The 19,296-nt window shown below is 46.6% G+C and overlaps 1 protein-coding gene across 2 annotated transcripts in view; it reads right to left on the bottom strand.

Annotated features, from left to right (window-relative positions):
* Window positions 1–11,339, bottom strand: part of PHKA2 (phosphorylase kinase regulatory subunit alpha 2) — a 166,845-nt gene extending 155,506 nt beyond the window's left edge. For both annotated transcript variants that reach the window (XM_030202285.1, XM_030202286.1), the window contains exons 1-2: window positions 11,209–11,339; window positions 10,345–10,588 (exon numbers count right to left, since the gene is read on the bottom strand). In XM_030202285.1, the coding sequence (XP_030058145.1) occupies window positions 10,345–10,422 (78 nt within the window). In that variant the 5' untranslated portion in view covers window positions 10,423–10,588; window positions 11,209–11,339. The remainder of the gene's footprint in view (window positions 1–10,344; window positions 10,589–11,208) is intronic.
* Between the last annotated feature and the right edge of the window lie 7,957 nt (window positions 11,340–19,296).

Here is a 19,296-nt window from a genome sequence, read left to right as displayed (position 1 = left end):
ATACCCTCAGAAACCAAGGTTTCTACCAAGGTCTGACCAACAAAACACTGATATCTATAGAAGATTTTTGTGTCTGTGATCTTTGTCTCTTTCATAGGGTATATTCTCCCACAAATTGACAAATAAAGCTAATTGTGCAAGACATTACTGAGTACAATAAACGTTTCAAGCTGCAGCATGGCTTAAGTAAAAAACTTAGCTTTCTCTTAGCTGGCTTGATACCTCACACTCCAACTGGTGACTTTCAATCTTATTCAACGGGGCCCAGATCGTTTCACCCACTTCAGGGCTTCATCAGGAACCACTCAACTTGAGCATGATTGTTGTAGGATTAAAGATAGGACTACTTCATTTCTGAGCTCCTACAGTTCCTGATGAAGCCCTGGGCCCCGTTGAATAAGATTGAAAGTCACCAGTTGGAGTGTGGGGTACCAAGCCAGCTAAGAGAAAGCTAAGTTTTTTTTACTTTAGCTATGCTGTAGTTTGGGAAGTTTATTGTACTCAGTAATGTTTTGAGCAATCAGTTCTATTTTGAAAAATTGTGGGAAAATATACCCCATGAAAGAGACAAAGATCACAGGCACAAAAATCTTGCATGGGTATCAGTGTTCTGTTGGTCAGACCTTGGTAGAGACCTTGGTTTCTGAGGGTATTTCCCATTTGTTTATCATTACTGATATTTATTTATTTTTTGCACAACCCTTTGCGATTGTGTTTGGCTGTTTTCCAGTCCTTACAGAAACATGAGAAAATCCCAGCAGAAGAGGGGTTCATTTAAATAACTTAAACATGTAAGACGAATACATGTACTGCTGGAGTTTCTAACAATTAAAAGAGCTTTAATCTAGCTGACTCTAAGCAGTCTGCCACAAGAATAAAATGCTGTCATAAACATAGCACTGTACTACAGCATAAGACATTCTCTGATGAAAACAACATGCCAAAAGAATGTGTTTCCTTTCCAGTGGAATCCCAAAGCCCTGGGGAGTCTTGTCAGCTTGAAGTACAATCCCACCACAGTTTTCCAGAAGGTATCACAGATTTAGGGGGCAGTTATTAAGTGGTAAAAGTCAGGATTTTACTACATCTTAATTTCTCATGGGAGTGACTAAGATTCAGGGCCAGATGCACTAAACCTAACGAGCCCACAACTTGCGTTTTAAACTGCTTCCACTTCCAGCCAGTTTAAAACGCAAGTAGTTTACTGGGGGCATGCACTAAGGGCATTTTCTCTGTCACGGTAGCAGGCAACGAAAACGGAATGCAAATTATCCAAAGGCTATTATAATGAGCTGCACTACCGTTGCAACTCATTATGAGATGCACTACCGTTTTTCCGATTCCCTTACCGTGGGAACCCTAACGGGAGGTCTGCACCTCTCGTTAGGGCTCCTGTGAGGGAATCGGAAAGGAAAAGGGCCCCAAAAAAAAAGTAAAAAAGAAAAACAAAAGCAGCGAGCGCACGTGAGGGGCGTCCTTTATGGACGTACTCTGCCTGCGCTTGTGAGGGATGTCTTTTCGCCGTTTTTTTTTTTTTTAGTTTTGTCTCCCCGGCGCTGCTCACCTTCTGTAGCTGTGCGAGGAGAAGGGAATCGGGGACGTGCGAGTCGATCTGGAGTTCAGGACGTCCCTTTCCATTATGCTCCTCTTCCAGGTCTCTTCAGCCAATCAGAGTGCATTTAGCTGACACCAGCAAGCTAGACGCGCTTGATAGGCTAAAGAGACCTGGAAGAGGAGCATAACCGAATGGGATGTCCCGATTCTCCAACTGGCTACCGAGGTAATGGTGAATGCAATGGAGCTACAATGAGTAGCTCATTTGCATTCCCTTTCCTTAGTGAATTCTCGTTCCCTACCGATTCGCTATGGAATCGGTAGGGAACGGGAATTACCGACGACTTTAATGCATCTGGGCCTCAGTATCACAGTACTGCACGCCAATCACTCCCATGGTATGTGAATAACACAGCTTGCAATCAAACTTGCAGGCTGTGTCATTCATAGTGCCCTGGGGCATCGAGCAAAGCTGTGGCCCAATGCTCCTGAGTCGCATCTTACAGGAGCCGGGTATTAGTTTTTCCTCCTCTACCTCTGATGCCAGTCCATATCATATACCCCTTCTGGAAGCTGCCTCCCCATGCATAGGACGTGCCCCTCCTAGAGGGGTCAAGGTTGGAGCGATCCCCAGCAGCTCATACCCCTTCCAGCGTTGAATTAAAAAAGCCACCAACAAACCAATGGCCATTTGGCAGGAGTACAGTGTAGGAGGGAAGGACAGAGAAGAGTGGGGGCCAAAATGTGGAGGGGGGGGGGGAGGAAGAGATGAGGAAGGGTGAATTGTTTACTGTTTCCTGTATGATTGCGATACGAGGATGTTAGTTGTCAATTGGTTAGTACTGCTGTTTCTCTTATTGACTGAATAATTTAATAAAATTTTAATGAAAAAAGAAAGAAACAAATGGAACTAGCAACCCCTAGCAGTACTCTCGGGGTACTATTACTAGGGATCAAGCTGAGGCCCTTACGCGCTTCTGCTCCGACTACAGGAAATTTTACAAGGGAAGCCTGGAAGGGCCTAAGTGAAGGTGAGAGAGTAGGGGCGGGGCTTCAAGTGGGAAGGGGGAGGGAAAGTTGCTAGTTTTGTATGCCGACCCCTTTAAGAAGTAGAATAACGCATTTTGCAGTGTTCACCTCAAGCTGTGCTATTAAATTTACATAGTAATGAGATGTTCTGCATGTATTTGCATGTTTTGCATCCCGTTACTATGTGTCCTGTAGTAAATGAACATGTTTTTGAGTAATATAATACATGTTATTTGCCCCTTAACATGCATTAATGGGCAATAATGCATGTTATGACCATAACACACCTTAATAACTATTCCCCTCCCCCAGTAAAGACAATAATTTATTGCACTTCTTACAGCAAAATAAATAACAATACACTGTAGTAACATAGTAGATGATGGCAGATAAAGACCTGTACGGTCCATCCAGTCTGCCCCACAAAATAAACTCGTAGTATAAGGGTATGATATGTATACTTGGTCTTGATTTGTCCTTGCCATTTTCAGGGCACAGACTGTGGAAGTCTGCCCATCACTGGCCTTGTTCTCCAGTTACAGAAGCTGAATCTGTCCAGCCACGATCAGGGCACAGGCCGTAGAAGTCTGACCAGCACTGGCTTCGCTTCCAATTACTGGTGTTGCCATCTAATCACTGCTAAGCCTACCTGCATAGAATATGTAAAACCAATTTGGTTGTACCACACAAAGGTGGTATAACAAGTCCTTGGCCAAACCCCTGCTAACTAACAAAGAGAAACTTCAGAATAGCACACAGTTCAGGTTAGGCATGTTGAAGTAATCCTTTTGAATAATAAGTGAGAACATGATGGACAACTGCCTTTTGTTCCATTCAAATATATATGTACAAGTACTAAATGCAGTAGTAATGCAAACAATATATATATATATATATAAAACATATAAACGGCGAGTGACTGACTCACTCGCAAATGCGCAGTAGAGACTTCCCTCTCTGTCCCGCCCCCACGTCAATACGTGATGACGAGGGCGGGACAGAGAGGGAAACTGCGCCGCCAAGGTTGATACCGCACCCGCCCACCCGAGGTCACCGCTACCGTTACCCCCCCCCCCCCCCCCACACACACACCCGGCCCGGGCCCTCTCTCCGCTACTAAACTTACACATCCATTCGCCGGAATGCAGCGCGCACATCAGCTGAGCTGCCATCGCGCACATCAGCTGAGCTGCCATCGGCCTTCCTTCCCTGCCTGTGTCCCGCCCTCGCTGACGTTACGTCACAGGAGGGCGGGACACAGGCAGAGAAGGAAGGGCCGACGGCAGCTCAGCTGATGTGCGCGATGGCAGCTCAGCTGATGTGCGCGCTGCATTCCGGCGAATGGATGTGTAAGTTTAGTAGCGGACTAGAGAGAGAGGGCCCGGGCCAGGTGGAGGGATGGCGGCGACTCCGGGGGGGGGGGGGGGGGGGGAACGGTAGCGGGGGCGACCTCGCGGGGAGGGAGGGGGAAGGAAGGAAAACCCCAATACCAGCCCGTTTTTACGGGCTCAACTGCTAGTATATATATATATTACCAAAAGAGGAGACTATCAATGACAATTACCTTTCAACTCCTCTAAAAGAGAAAAACTAGAAAAATATACTGGTGGGATTTTCAACTGCATTCTATTATTAATAGTAGAACCAAATCCTGGTGATCCACTGAGATGTTCTCTTTACTGAGGTTCAAATTTTTGTTCTATGATTCAGATGAACAGCAGAAGTGTGTTCAGTGCCTTAGAATGTCCTAACCAGGGGCAGTTACAAACGTAATTAGTACCAGGAACTGAAGAGCACTGCACAAAAATATAATATGTCACAAAAATCTAATTTTTGACAAAAGCAGTAGTTAACAGGATTTTGCACAAAGCCAAAGACACAATAAAATTTCATAATTGCCTTGATATGTTTTTCAGCCCTAGAAAAGAAAAGTCAGTACAAAAATCTCAGTTTGACCTTAACATGGGCTTATCACGTTTTTGTGCATCACCCTTCAAGTGGTTAATGCCAATTAGCAGCTTGTTAATCAAGCTACGTGCATAACTGACAGTATTCTATAACTAAAGGAAAAATCCATAGACCATTATTAAGTTGACTTGGGGAAGATCTACTGCTTATTTCTGGGATAAGCAGCATAAAATGCATTGAGCTTTTCTTGGATCTTACCAGGTATTTGTGACCTGGATTGGCCACTATTGGAAAAAGGATGCTGGGCTTGATGGATCTTTGGTCTGTCCCAGTGTGGCAATACTTATGTACTTCTAACTTGTGCACGCAAGTTTATAGAATTAGGAAGCACGTGGGTCCCATAAGATACCCACATGTGACAAAAAGAGGGGCATAATCGAAAGGAGTGCTCAAGTTTTCCTGAAGACATCCTCACAGGACATCCCAGCGAAGGGGCGGGGAAACCCGTATTATCAAAACAAGATGGGCGTCTATCTTTCATTTCGATAATACGGTCAGGGACGCCCAAATCTTGACATTTAGGTCGTCCCTACAGATGGTCGTCCCTAGACTTGGTCATTTCTGATTTTCAGCGATAATGGAAATTAAGGACGCCCATCTCAGAAACGACCAAATACAAGCCCTTTGGTCATGGGAGGAGCCAGCATTCGTACTGCACTGGTCCCCCTCACATGCCTGGACACCAACCGGGCACCCTAGGGGACACTGCAGTGGACTTCAGAAAAAGCTCCCAGGTACATAGCTCCCTTACCTTGTGTGCTGAGCCCCCCCAACCCCCCCCCCTAAAACCCACTACCCACAACTGTATACCACTACCATAGCCCTTATGGGTGAAAGGGGGTACCTAGATGTGGGTACAGTGGGTTTGTGGTGGGTTTTGGAGGGCTCACATTTACCACCACATGTGTAACAGGTAGAGGGGGATGGGCCCAAGTCCGCCTGCCTGAAGTGCACTGCACCCACTAAAACTGCTCCAGGGACCTGCATACTGCTGTGATGGACCTGAGTATGACATTTGAGGCTGGCACAGAGGCTGGCACAAAATAGTTTTAATTTCTTTTTTGAGGGTGGGAGGGGGTTAGTGGCCACTGGGGGAGTAAGGGGAGGTCGTCTCCGATTCCCTCCGGTGGTCATCTGGTCAGTTCGGGCACCTTTTTGTGCCTCGGTCATAAGAAAAACTGGACCAGGTAAAGTCGTCCAAATGCTCGTCAGGGACGTCCTTTTTTTTTTTCATTATGGGTCGAGGACGCCAATGTGTTAGGCACGCCCAAGTCCTGTCTTTGCTACGCCTCTGACACGCCCCCAGGAACTTTGGTCATCCCTGTGATGGAAAGCAGTTGGAGACGCCCAAAATCGTCTTTCGATTATGCCGATTTGGGCAACCCTGTGAGAAGAATGCCCATCTTCCGATTTGTGTCGAAAGATGGGCGTCCTTCTATTTCAAAAATAAGCCTGAAAGTATCACTGGTGATCCAAGTGGGCCCCGTTGAAACCCCCTCCTGGCCCCACCACTGTCCCTGATGGCCCATAGCTCCCTTGCATCTCCCTTCCCCTCCCCTGAAACAAACTTTGGGGGGGGGGGGGGGGGGAAAAGCAGGAAGGAGGGTCAGATAGTGGTCAAGAGGACACCGTTACATGGCAACAATCGAGCTGGTGGGCAACGAAGTGCGGCAAGGATCAAAGGCCATAATAAATACATCGACCTTGAGTTGGGCTTTAAAGACAGGCAAAACAGTTTCTAGCCAAAGAGCTCAAGGGGCAGCATTCCAGAGTAGTGGATCCATCATGCTGAATATTCACTTAGGTACGATGGAGAGACGAAGGTGATGTAGCGAAGGGACCTGGAATAGATGTTCCTGAGAGGAGCACAGTGCTGGGAGGGGGGGTCAGTAGAGTCAGATGTTGGGACAGGTAAGGAGGTTGACCTGAATGGTAAATCTTATGACCTAAAAGAAGCAATTTATATGAAATTTGAAAGGAGAAGGAGTGGCCTAGTGGTTAGGGTGGTGGATTTTGGTCCTGAGGAACTGAGTTCGATTCCCACTTCAGGCACAGGCAGCTCCTTGTGACTCTGGGCAAGTCACTTAACCCTCCATTGCCCCATGTAAGCCACATTGAGCCTGCCATGAGTGGGAAAGCGCGGGGTACAAATGTAACAAAATAAAAACAGGTAGCCAGTGCTCTTCACGAAGGAGAGGGGTGACATGATCATACTGCATAGCTGCAGTAAGAAGGCGTATGGCTGCAATCGCTGGATGTCCCTCTTCGGCATTCCCTGGAGCAGAACATTACAGTACTCGAGCCCAGAGAGTACTAGAGAATGAAGGACATGAAGGGCTGAAATGGTAAACAAGTGTCGGGCAGAGTAAAGCATCTTCAGCTTGAAGAAGCAGTGATGGATAACCTTGGAGATATGAGGACAAGAGGTCAAACCTTCGTCCAAAATAACATCTAAAAACCCTGAATAATGCTACTAGAGCAGGAGAATTGCCCACTATAGTGAGGGGGCAGACAGGAGGGTGGGAACTAGTGCGTGAGAACAAGAGGCCTGTATATGTCCCATAATTGAGTGTGAGTTTGTGCGTACGGAGCCAGAGAGTGATCTGATCCAGTTTGGCATTGAAAGACCAAGTGGAGAGGGCGTCTGTAGAATGAATACATGCAAAAAGATGGATACTGTCTGCAAAGGCAAATACATCCAGACCCAGGGAATCAATGAAGTTCAATAAGGGAGTTACGGACCAAGAAAGGGATCTGGGTGTCGTCGTCGATAACACACTGAAACCTTCTGCTCAGTGTGCTGCTGCGGCTAAGAAAGCGAATAGAATGTTGGGTATTATTAGGAAAGGTATGGAAAACAGGTGTGAGGATGTTATAATGCCGTTGTATCGCTCCATGGTGCGACCGCACCTTGAGTATTGTGTTCAATTCCGGTCGCCGCATCTCAAGAAAGATATAGTAGAATTGGAAAAGGTGCAGCGAAGGGCGACTAAAATGATAGCGGGGATGGGACGACTTCCCTATGAAGAAAGACTAAGGAGGCTAGGGCTATACAGCTTGGAGAAGAGACGGCTGAGGGGAGACATGATAGAGGTATATAAAATAATGAGTGGAGTGGAACAGGTGGATGTGAAGCTTCTGTTCACGCTTTCCAAAAATACTAGGACTAGGGGGCATGCGATGAAACTACAGCGTAGTAAATTTAAAACAAATCGGAGAAAATTTTTCTTCACCCAACGTGTAATTAAACTCTGGAATTCGTTGCCGGAGAAAGTGGTGAAGGCGGTTAGCTTAGCAGAGTTTAAAAAGGGGTTGGACGGTTTCCTAAAGGACAAGTCCATAAACCGCTACTAAACGGACTTGGAAAGATCCAAGATTCCAGGAATAACATGTGTGGAATGTTTGTACGTTTGGGAAGCTTGCCAGGTGCCCTTGGCCTGGATTGGCCGCTGTCGTGGACAGGATGCTGGGCTCGATGGACCCTTGGTCTTTTCCCAGTGTGGCATTACTTATGTACTTATGTAAAGGAGCTAAAACTGAACCTTGTGGAACTCCGCAGTCTATAGACCTGATTAAGTTCTGCTTGTATAAAAACGAATGAAACCAATTTAAAGCAATGCCATGAATACATATTGAAGATAAGCAGTTGATAAGAAGGGTGTGATTGTGTTTAAAGTAATCAGGATCACCATCTCGTTTCTGTTATAACGTTGAACTATACATGTGACCAGGCCTAGCAAAGCTGTCTCAGTACCTTCCAATTTTCTGAATCCAGTCTGGTGAGGGTGCAAGATAGAGCGTTGTTATAAGTTTCCAAGTTTATTATAAGTCTTGATATACCGCTTAGGAAAGGTATCTGTCAAAGCGATTTACATTAATCATTAATAAACAAATCAATAATAGAAAATGAACTATAATGAAGACAGGAGACATATAGAAAAAATAGGAACTCCAACATGTAGACCACCATCACAAGGTATCAACCTGGCCAGCAGGCTGCGAAAATCAGCCCTAATAAAATGCCTTTGCAAACAGATAAGCCTTAAGTTAAGGTTTAAATGAGAATAGAGAGGCCTGAACACGTATACCCTGGAGGAAAGGAGAAACAGGGGTGATATGAAACAGGCGTTCAAATATTTGAAAGGTATTAATCCGCAAACAAACCTTTTCCGGAGACGAGAAGGCAGTAGAACTAGAGGATATGAATTGAGGTTGAAAGGGGGCAGACTCAAGAAAAATGTCAGGAAGTATTTTTTCACAGAGAGGGTGGTGGATACTTGGAAAGTCCTCCCGCGGGAGGTGGTGGAGATGAAAACAGTAACGGAATTCAAAAATGCATGGGATAAACACAAAGGAATCCTGTTCAGAAGGAATGGATCCACAGAAGATTAGTGGAGATTGCTTCCCAATTACTGATGTTGCCACCCAAAGCTAGTGCTGGGCAGACTTCTACGGTCTGTGCCCTGAAAATAGCAAGGACAAATCAAGGTCAGGTATACATATAAAGCACCACATACAATGAGTTTATCTTGTTGGGCAGACTAGATGGACCATACAGGTCTTTAGTTGCCATCATCTACTATGTTAAATTTGGTTTTGGCCTGTTAAATTTGTCAGCGAGTAATTCTGCCCTAGAGAGCTATTGTCAACCTCTTATATATAATGTCCAACATATGTTGAGTTGGAAAGAATGTAAACACTAAGATCATTTTTCACTGAAAGCACTGTAGCGAACAAAGGAATTGTGATCATCTGGGACATTCTCAAAAAGTTTGAAGCAAGGAAACTAGATACTGTAATACTGGTGCAAAAAAAAAAAATGAAAAGAACAGAATTGTTAGCTAATAATAGTGTCAGTACCAAGTGTCTATTCTCTACAACTTATGAGAAGCAAAAATGTGGCAGAAAGATACATAAACTCCAAATTGTACTGCTGCCACAAACTGATTAAAAGGATCTCCTAACTGCACTTTGATAAGTTACCTGTACTTACTATACCTTATGATCATGAGAAAAAAATTCGCTTTGGCACAATGCAAATAATAACACAAGCAACAGCAGCAAATTTCAGACACTGATATTGTACCAATATACAGTTTTTTTTTTTATTACTAAGGTTCATTCCTGTCAGTGAGTGTTCAAAATACCCTGTTTGGAAACACTACCCATAACAGAAAATTACCAACAGCCTCATTAGGAAATGGTCGCTACTGAGGCAACAGCATCAACTTCTCTTTAGTAGTGTCCTAATTCAGTGCTGGTCAAGCTTGAAGTATAAAGGAGTTTTATAATTATAAAATGAACCTTAACAGGTCAATTACAGTATATACAGAAGTCTGCAGCCAGAGCAGCCGATTAGGCCAAAATTCCAGAACCGACAGCTTCCTGGTTATGACTACAACAGAAACTATTGCAGTGATAGTCAATCTATATCACAAGTCTGCTGACATTCAAGAAAACAGAACCGCTAGCTCAAAATGGATGACATTCATTTGACCTTGGCACCCAACAATCTCAGTAACTCTATATATTTGACACTAAGGGGCTCATTTTCAAAGCACTTAGCCTTCCAAAGTTCCAAGGCTAAGTGCTTTGAAAACACGCCTCTTTAAGTCATTCCGAAATAGCAATGAGGAAGGGAGAAACATCCTTGTGCTGCCGGTTTTCCCCCTGCATATGAATATAACCGTAGCCAAAGGCCATAGGCTCTAATTTGATCTGCAAAGGATTTGTACGTGTGGTTCTAAATAAAGCATCAAAATGAACAGATAGTCATTAGAAACATGATCCTACCTGGTGGCACAAAATGGTCTGTTGAACCAGCCTGGCATATCCATCTAATCTGACTCCAGAATTACTCCTGCTTCTCATGTCCACAGATGCTGAATCCTCAAGAGGTTCCTCTGGCTTGTTTCCCTGTTTCTCAACTCACACTTCTTCACACTGAGGAATCCTGAGCAACAGTCAGCAGTGTTCACCCCCTTTTCCCAGTATCGATTGTACAGAAGTCACCGACAGCTGCTGGTAATACGCTGCCCTTTGTTCAAAACATAGAGTACAGCAGTCAATAAAGCAAGATTTACAATACATAATAATACAGTCACACTCAAATTCAGCTAATTCTATTGGGATGACAATTTCACATTTGTTGACAAAATGTAACGTATGTCAAATGCATTTCCTGTAATAATACAACCTAGCATTTATGTAGCATGATTTTATTACCTATCATATGGTTTGTGTGCCTTTAGGAGATCAAATGGTATTACAATAAGAACACTAGTCTTTATTTGCCATTACGGTTTACGTGCCTATATGGCGGCCATATAGCCTACTATAGTGTATGAATGCTGCGTCATATAATGTATAAGTGAAGTAGTACACGATTTTCTATGAGGAAACAGATTGCAACAGCCTTTATAACTGACCAACGACTGCAGTGCAGTGTTTCCTTTCTAACAGATCCGCTAATGCCAGCATTAACTATATTACAGAAGGAGTCCTGGGCATCCTAGCTGCTCACTCAGCAGCAAGAGCCAAGAGGGTTTGTGATAAGGGGAATTTATGCATCCATCTGCAATGCAGAGAACCTGCAGTATGATTCTGTATAATAAGACGCTGTACACCAAAGAAAGGGGCAACGACTGTCCTACGTACCTCGCTCTCCGCCCAGCGCAGGAGATCCGTCCGAGCCGGAGATCAGAGGAGGAAGGAGAGAGCAGCAGCTCCCGCTGCTACAGACAAATGACAGTGCGGCTCGCGCTGGCTCCGGGCACGTTCTCTCTCCCTGCTGCAGCCACTGCGATCCTATCTACTGCAACTCCGCTGCCAACCGCCAGGGGCGCTCGCTCCCCACCCCCGCTCGCCCTCCTCTATCACTCTGGCTAATGTGAGGAGAAGCGCGAGAGGGGCAGGACAGGCCAAAGGAGGAGGCTCGCCGCCGTTTCGTCCGTTCCCTGTCACGGACCAGCGGGGGCAGTAGCGCGCTCTTACAGGATCCGACAACAGTGTCCTTGTTCGCTCCTGCCTCAAGGACAAGAAAGAAAGAAGTCCTTCGAGGGAAAAGTGGACAGGTGGTCGCAGTTCCTCATCCTGCGCCTAGTTTGAGCTCGCGCGCGCTGCTTTTTCCGTTCGTTTCGCCTCGGAGATTGCGCGCGCGGGCCAGACAGGACCTTGTGATTGGAAGGATGGGGTCAGTGTTGCCAGGTGGGCGGTTTTACCGCCCAATTGGGCGGTTTTCCGCGACCCGCCGCGGGAAATTTTTGCCCGCGGCGGGTTGCGGTTTTTTGGGCTGGTTTTTGTGCTTCGGGCGGTTTTTTTCGGCCGCGGGGGGGCGGGGTTAATGACGTTTTTGGGTGGGGTTAATGACGTTTTGGGCGGGGTTAGTGACGTGGGAGGCGGGCCGATGACGTGGGAGGCGGGGCCGATGACGGGGAGGCGGGGTCGATGACGTAAGAGGCGGGGCCGATGACGGGGAGGCGGTGCCGGTGACGTGGGAGGCGGGGCCGGTGACGGCGGGGGCGGGGTTGATGACGGCGGGGGCGGGGGTGATGACGCGGGGGCGGGGGTGTCAGGGGCGGGGTTTGTGTTTGGGCGGTTTTTGGGCTGTTTTTTGGGCTCCAGTGGGCTGGAAAAAAATTTTCCACCTGGCAACCCTGGATGGGGTGCGCAGGCGCCATAGAAGCAGCGCTGGCGCTACAAGGCCCAGATGATCAAAAGCCCTGCGCTGTTCCAAACAGCGCCCTAAAAATAGCGCTGGCTTTTCTGCATCGATGATCAAAGATAATGCATGCAAATCTAAGCAGCGCAATTATCTTTGATTATCATGTTTAAAGGGCGGGAGAATTGTGCCATCCTCCCGCACTTGTTTGACAGGTCTGGGCTGTCAAAAGCCCAAACCTGTCAAACACCCTGCCCCGAGGCCCGAACAACGAGGGCCCCCCCCCCCAAAATCCCCAGAAAACGTCATGGCCGCAGCCGGCCAAACCCTCTACCACCCTTCCACCCACCGCCGGGGGGTGGGGAGGCTGGAGGATCGGTGGGTCTCCAGCCCCCGAAACCCCCAGAAATCGTTGATTGGCCGCCTCCGGCCAAAGGATCTCTCACTGTGATCCATCGACGTGGGGGTGGGGGCTGGAGGTCCGGTGGACCTCCAGCCCACCCCAAATCCTCCCCCCAGTGTTGTCCTTAGATTCCCTGGTGGTCCGTGGTGTGCTGTGGTGTCATGACACCCCCCTGGCCCCCTCCCGGCCCCCCTACCTTTTACTACTACTACTACTACTTAACATTTCTAAAGCGCTACTAGGGTTACGCAGCGCTGTACAATTTTAACATAAAAGGACAGGCCCTGCTCAAAGAGCTTACAATCTAAAGGACAAGTGAGTAGACGATACAATGGTGGCAGTCAATTTGGGGCAGTCCGGATATCCTGAAGGTAAGAGTTAGGTGCCGAAGGCAGCATTGAAGAGGTGGGCTTTAAGCAGAGACTTGAAGATGGGCAGGGAGGGGGCTTGACGTAGGGGCTCAGGAACGTTGTTCCAGGCATAGGGTGAGGCGAGGCAGAATGGTGGAGCCTGGAGTTGGCAGGAGTTGGAGGAGGGACGCAGCCTGCCTGCCTCCCTCCTCTTCCAGTCAGTCGACGCCCAAAATGGCGGCGCCCAGCCCCGCCAATTGCATCCTGGGATGCGCTGGGCGGGGCTACAGACCATGTAAGGGAATCGCTCCCTTACATGGTCTGTAGCCCTGCCCAGTGCATCCCAGGATGCAGTGGGCGGTGCTGGGCGTCGACTGACTGGAAGAGGAGGGAGGCAGGCAGGCTGCGTCCCTCCAACACAAGGTAGGGGGGCTGGGACGTGGCCAGGGGGTGTCACGACACCACGGACCACCAGGGAATCTAAGGACAACGCTGGGGGGAGGATTTGGGGTGGGCTGGAGGTCCACCGGACCTCCAGCCCCCCCCCCCCCCCCCCATTGATGGAGCAACGATTTCTGGGGGTTTCGGGGACTGGAGACCCACTGGACCTCCAACCCACCCCCCCCCGTTGATGGATCGACGATTTCTGGGGGTTTCGGGGGCTGGAAACCCACCGGACCTCCAGCCCCCCGTTCGCGTTTGCCTTGGGGGGGAAGGGGGGCCTGCCAGCATGCAACTGCATGCTGGACAGGGCTCACCATTCCTCCCCTATGATCCGCAAAATCTAACGCCAGCTCGGAGCTGGCGTTGATTTTGCTGCGGCCAGCGACCCAATCTTTGGCACGCTGGTTGCTGATCATTGGGGATGAATGCGTTAAGCGCCAATTAGCATGCATTTGCAAGCTAATTGCGCTAGAAGCCCTGTTTAGCATGCATTTGCATGCTACATGCGCTGAGAGCCCTCGAGTGTGCTGTTTCAGGCGCTCGAGGGCTCTGATCATGGGTCGGCTGCAAACTCTAGCGCTAATATGGCGTTAACAGCCTCTAGCGCCAGAGTTTGCTTTTGATCATGAGGGCATTAGTGAGTAGTGCATGTAAATTCTAATTATTGACAATTAGTGCCCATCACTGTCTGTCAAGTACTGTTATCAATGCTAATTAGCTTGTTAAGCCAATTAAGGTTACGCACATTCTTATACAGTACACTTGGATTTCAGCACGGAACACCTAGGCACCTAACCACTATACCTCTATTCAGGAAATCTAGACTGCCCCAACTTGACATTTCGCCCATTAGATTGTAAGCTCTTTTGAGCAGGGACTGTCCTTTTTGTTAAACTGTACAGCGCTGCGTAACCCTAGTAGCGGTCTAGAAATGTTAAGTAGTAGTAGTTTTGTGGGTAAATGTGGAGCTGCGCTTGTGGCAATGTACATTACTAGTAATAAGGTCTGCATTTTATTTTTGGAATTATTTCAGAACTCTGAGCTATAAACCATCTGGTCCTGGTGATTTGCTCATTTTTATTTTATTTTTTATTTTTTTTTTATTTGTAGCATTTGTATCCCACATTTTCCCACCAATTTGCAGGCGCAATGTGGCTTACATTTGCCATAATGGCGGTTGCCATTTCCGGGTAACAGAATTACAAATGGTAATGCATTAAGTTGCATACATACATGGTAACATACATGGAACATAACGTACGTGGAACAGATCATGGTATAGATATATTTCGTGTGCATATACATGGTAAGGAAGAATAAATTATGGTAATTCATGAAGGTTCCTGAGTAATGAATTGAGTTGTAGCATACTTTAGGTCATTGACTATGGAGAGACCATATTCGAACTAAAGATTGAAGTGGTAGTGCTTATTCATTAATGGCAAAGAGGTTAATCAGTCAAGTGGTAAGATTTCAGTTATGTCTAGGTTCTTTTCCATGTTCACTATGATATATTTCAATTCCTCCAAATTGTCACCATCAAAAGAGGTTTGAACAAGTTCCCAGAGGAAACATCCATAACAGTTATTAGCTAGGTAGACTTGGGAGAGCCGTTTCACATTCTTGTGGGAAATAGATATACATTTTTGGGATCTTCCAGATATTTGCGACTCAAATAGGCCATGGTTAGAGATAAGATGCTGGGCTTGATCTGACTCGGTATGTCTTTTCCTATGTTGCCCAACATCCGCTTCAGTAAAGATTGTAGCAAGTAATTAGTTTAAGGGCCCTTTTGCTAGAGCTTAGCTCATGCTAAGGGGCAGATTCTATATATGGCACCTGGGAAATACCCGCAGAAATCATTTTCGCCTAAGCGTATTCTATAAGATTTAGGCGTGGTATATGAAATACGCTTAGTTGATATCCCAGCGCCTAAAACAATGCACATCCATTTACACCAATGAGAACATGGTGTAAATCCCTTCGCATTGATCATGGACCGGGCTAGGGTTACCATATTTTGTCCTCTGAAAAAGAGGACACGTCACGCCCCTGCCCCGCCCACACCACGTCGCTTTCGCATCCTTGTCCCACCCTTTCTTGCTCTCACCCCGCCCCCTGTCACATATTCCCCTCCCCTGCCCTCCATTACCTCCCCCTCCCCCGGGTCACATTCCCCTCCCCTCCTCCCCGTCCTCTCCCCTTACCTACTATCTACTGCACTGGTGGTCTAGTGACCTCTTCGGGGCAGGAAAGAGCCCCCTGTTTCCTGCCCGGAGTGCTGCCCTTGCCCTGCATCCTGTTGCTGTGACGATCTCAGGGATTCAAACTGGCCGCCGAGAGTTGAAGTCTCGCGAGGCCACTTCAACTCTCGGTGGCCATTTTGAATCCCGAGACTGTCACCCAGGAACAGGATGCAGGGCAAGGGCAGCACTCCGGGCAGGAAAGAGGGGGCTCTTTCCTGCCTCGAAGAGGTCACTAGACCACCAGGGCAGTAGATAGGGAGGGGAGGCTAGGATAGGTCCGCCGCCCGCCCACCCGTTTGTCCAGAAATCCGGACAAACGGGCGGACTGGCAAAACCCGCCCGGACGCCCAGACATGTCCTCAAAAAGAGGACATGTCCGGGTAAATCCGGACGTATGGTAACCCTAGACCGGGCCATATTCTATAACAATGCACCTAAATTTGGGAATGGCCACGAAACACCCGTAACCATGTCCGTTTTGAACTGCGTGCTTTAGAATTTAGGCACAGTTCATTACAGTATAAGATGAGCAAGTTATGTGAGTCAGATTCTAATTATTGCTTATTAAGTGCTGTTACTGCTGATTGGCTTGTTAAGCCAATTAAGTTACATGCATTGTTGTGGAATATGCTTATATTTGGGCATGAAATGCTAGGTGTGATATATAGAATCCAGCAGTAAGTGAACATAGCCCATAGGTATAAAATTGGACATGCAGCTTTTAGTGTGCTAAGCTTTAGTAGAAAGGCCCCATAGTTTTTCTGCTATGACCGCTCCCTCACTGAGTGGTCCTTTTACGTTTTGGTGATCTGAAGGTCCAACCAACTCCCCACACAGGCTTTTTTTTGCTTCAGATGTACTAGTCTTTATTCGTTTTTTGCATCTGTGGCAAACTTCTTTTCAAATTCTCTGTTGGTCTGCCTTATTTAGGGCCCTGTTTACTAAGCCACGTTACAGGCAAGTTAGCATTTTTAACGCGCGTTAACTGTGTAAGTGCCTACAATATCCTTATAGGCGCCTACACAGCGCGTGCGCTAATTGTAGGCACATTAAAACCGCTAACGCAGCTTTGTAAACAGGGCCCTAAAGCTTAATTTCTAACTTCCTATTGTTTGTTATTTTGTTCATTTGGAACCACTTCCCTTTTTTTTTTTTTTTTTTTTTTGAAAGAGTCATGGAGGCATATTTTCAAAGCACTAGGAGGTGTGAACTCTTGGCTTTTAAGCCAAGAATCATTGCCCTAGGTGGGACATAGTAACATAGTAGATGACGGCAGAAAAAGACCTGCATGGTCCATCCAGTCTGCCCAACAAGATAACTCATATTTGCTGCTTTTTGTGTATACCCTACTTTGATTTGTACCTGTGCTCTTCAGGGCACAGACCATATAAGTCTGCCCAGCACTATCCCCGCCTCCCAACCACCAGCCCCTCGTCCCAACCACCGGCTCTGGCACAGACCGTATAAGTCTACCCAGCACTATCCTCGCCTCCCAACCACCGGCTCTGGCACAGACCGTACAAGTCTGTCCAGCACTATCCCCGCTTCCCACCACCGGCTCTGGCACAGACCATATAAGTTTGCCCAGCACTATCCCAACCACCAGCCCTGCCTCCCGATCTTGACTAAGCTCCTGAGGATCCATTCCTTCGGCACAGGATTCCTTTATGCTTATCCCACGCATGTTTGAATTCCGTTACCGTTTTCATTTCCAGCACCTCCCGCGGGAGGGCATTCCAAGCATCCACTATTCTCTCCGTGAAAAAATACTTCCTGACATTTTTCTTGAGTCTGCCCCCCTTAGGTGCTCATGATCAAACCCCGGCGCTATTTTAGATAGCGCTCTGGAAATACTGCTTGTCCAATGCCGTAGTAGCACGGTGTAGCGGTATGGCATGATCAGAAGTTAATATATGCACCTTTGGAAGGCTAAGTGCTTTGAAAATGAGCCCCTTAGCCTTAAGAGTTGCTCTTACCTTAGCATTCAGCTGTGCTGGCAGTGTTGGGGCTTTTCCTATTCATGGAATACACTTGTTCTACTTTTCTATGTTTAAATAAAGTGTCCATGCAAACTTTAACCTCACAATCCTTTTTATTTTCTGACTAATTTCCTTTATCATATCCCCTCTTTTTAAAGGGTAGCACAACTTTAGTAGTTTTTATTTAATGCCGTCTAGAAATAAACTATGGGGCTCATTTTCAAAGTGCTTAGACTTACAAAGCTTGAAAATAGGCCTCCATGTAAATTTGGTAGCAGTATGATGGCTGTTACCAAGTGGCCTCACCGCTGTTATCTCTTATACCAGGTCCTGCGTTACAGTGAGGATTAGATCTAGAATAGCCCTTGTCGTGTTCTAGAACCAGCAGCTTCATGATGCGCTCATTTATGGCATCTCTAATTATTACCTTCTGAGTACCTAATTAGTATTTGGGTAATTGAAATCTCTTGGTGTTATTGCATTAGCAATTTTGTTAGCTTTGCTAATTTCTGTTTCACTATCTGTTTCCTTACTCTGGCCAAGCAGATGATTCTAGTATACCCCCACTGCTATCCTCTTCCCCATTGAATTTCTATTCATAAAGATTCCACCATACATTTTGTTTCCTGCGGAACTTTTATCCTGTTTGATTCTGTTCTATCCTTAACGTATAGTGCCACCTCCCTACCCTATCACTTCAGCATCATTTGCACCCAGGTATCACAGCATCCCATTGATTAATGATTATCCTCCTCCTCCTTCCATGAGATACATATTCTGTCTCTTTTTAGTATTTAATGCCATAGATCTTATTTGTAGACTTCTCGCATTTACATATAGACAATTCAAAATATGGGGGCCTTTTTACTAAGCCGTGTAAGTATCTACGCGTGCCCAACGTGCGCAGAAAATGGAGTTACCGCCCAGCTACCGCTTGGCATTTCTGGTCATTTCGTTTGTGGCGCGCATCTGCTATTTGCGTCCGGAAAATAATTTTTATTTTCGGACTCTCATATTGGACACGCGCCAAGTGGCATTTGGTGTGCATAGGTCATTACTGCTCGGTTACTGCGTGAGACTTTACTACTAGGTCAATGGCTGACGGTAAGGTCTCAGACCCAAAATGGACGCGCGTCAGTTTTGATTTTGCCACATATCCGTTTTCGGCAAAAATTTTTAAATCTATTTTTTTGCAGGTGCGCTAAAAAATGGACCTGCGTGTGCACAGAATACATGCCTACACTACCGCAGGCCATTTTTCAGCGCATCTTAGTTAAAGGACCCCAAGGTTATAAATATAATAAACATATGTAATAGCTGATGGGATGAATTGGAATTGCTGATATCTGCCAGCTCCTTGTAAAATACACCTCAGCTACTTCAGCCTTCCAACAACCTCTCTATTAGGCTGTTCTGACTTCTGTTGCCGATATTCCTTGAAGATGCCTCAGTTGAAACCATGCAGTCCCGAGTGACTGTCGGCATTTCCCCAGGAACTACTTTAAAAGCTGTTCCATCTCCTTTTGAAATGTTAGCAGAGGATTCTAGACAGACATCTTGCTGCACCTCACGCCTGGAATAGACTTCCCGAGCCTATAAGTCTAGCCCTGTCTGGCCGTTTTCAAGTCCAAACTTAAAGCCCTCCTCTTTACCACTGCTTTTG

The sequence above is a fragment of the Microcaecilia unicolor genome, chromosome 4, assembly GCF_901765095.1.
Source record: "Microcaecilia unicolor chromosome 4, aMicUni1.1, whole genome shotgun sequence".
Classification (NCBI taxonomy): Eukaryota; Metazoa; Chordata; class Amphibia; order Gymnophiona; family Siphonopidae; genus Microcaecilia; species Microcaecilia unicolor.
Note: the sequence above shows the minus strand (reverse complement) of the source record. Positions and strands in the feature narration are given on the sequence as shown.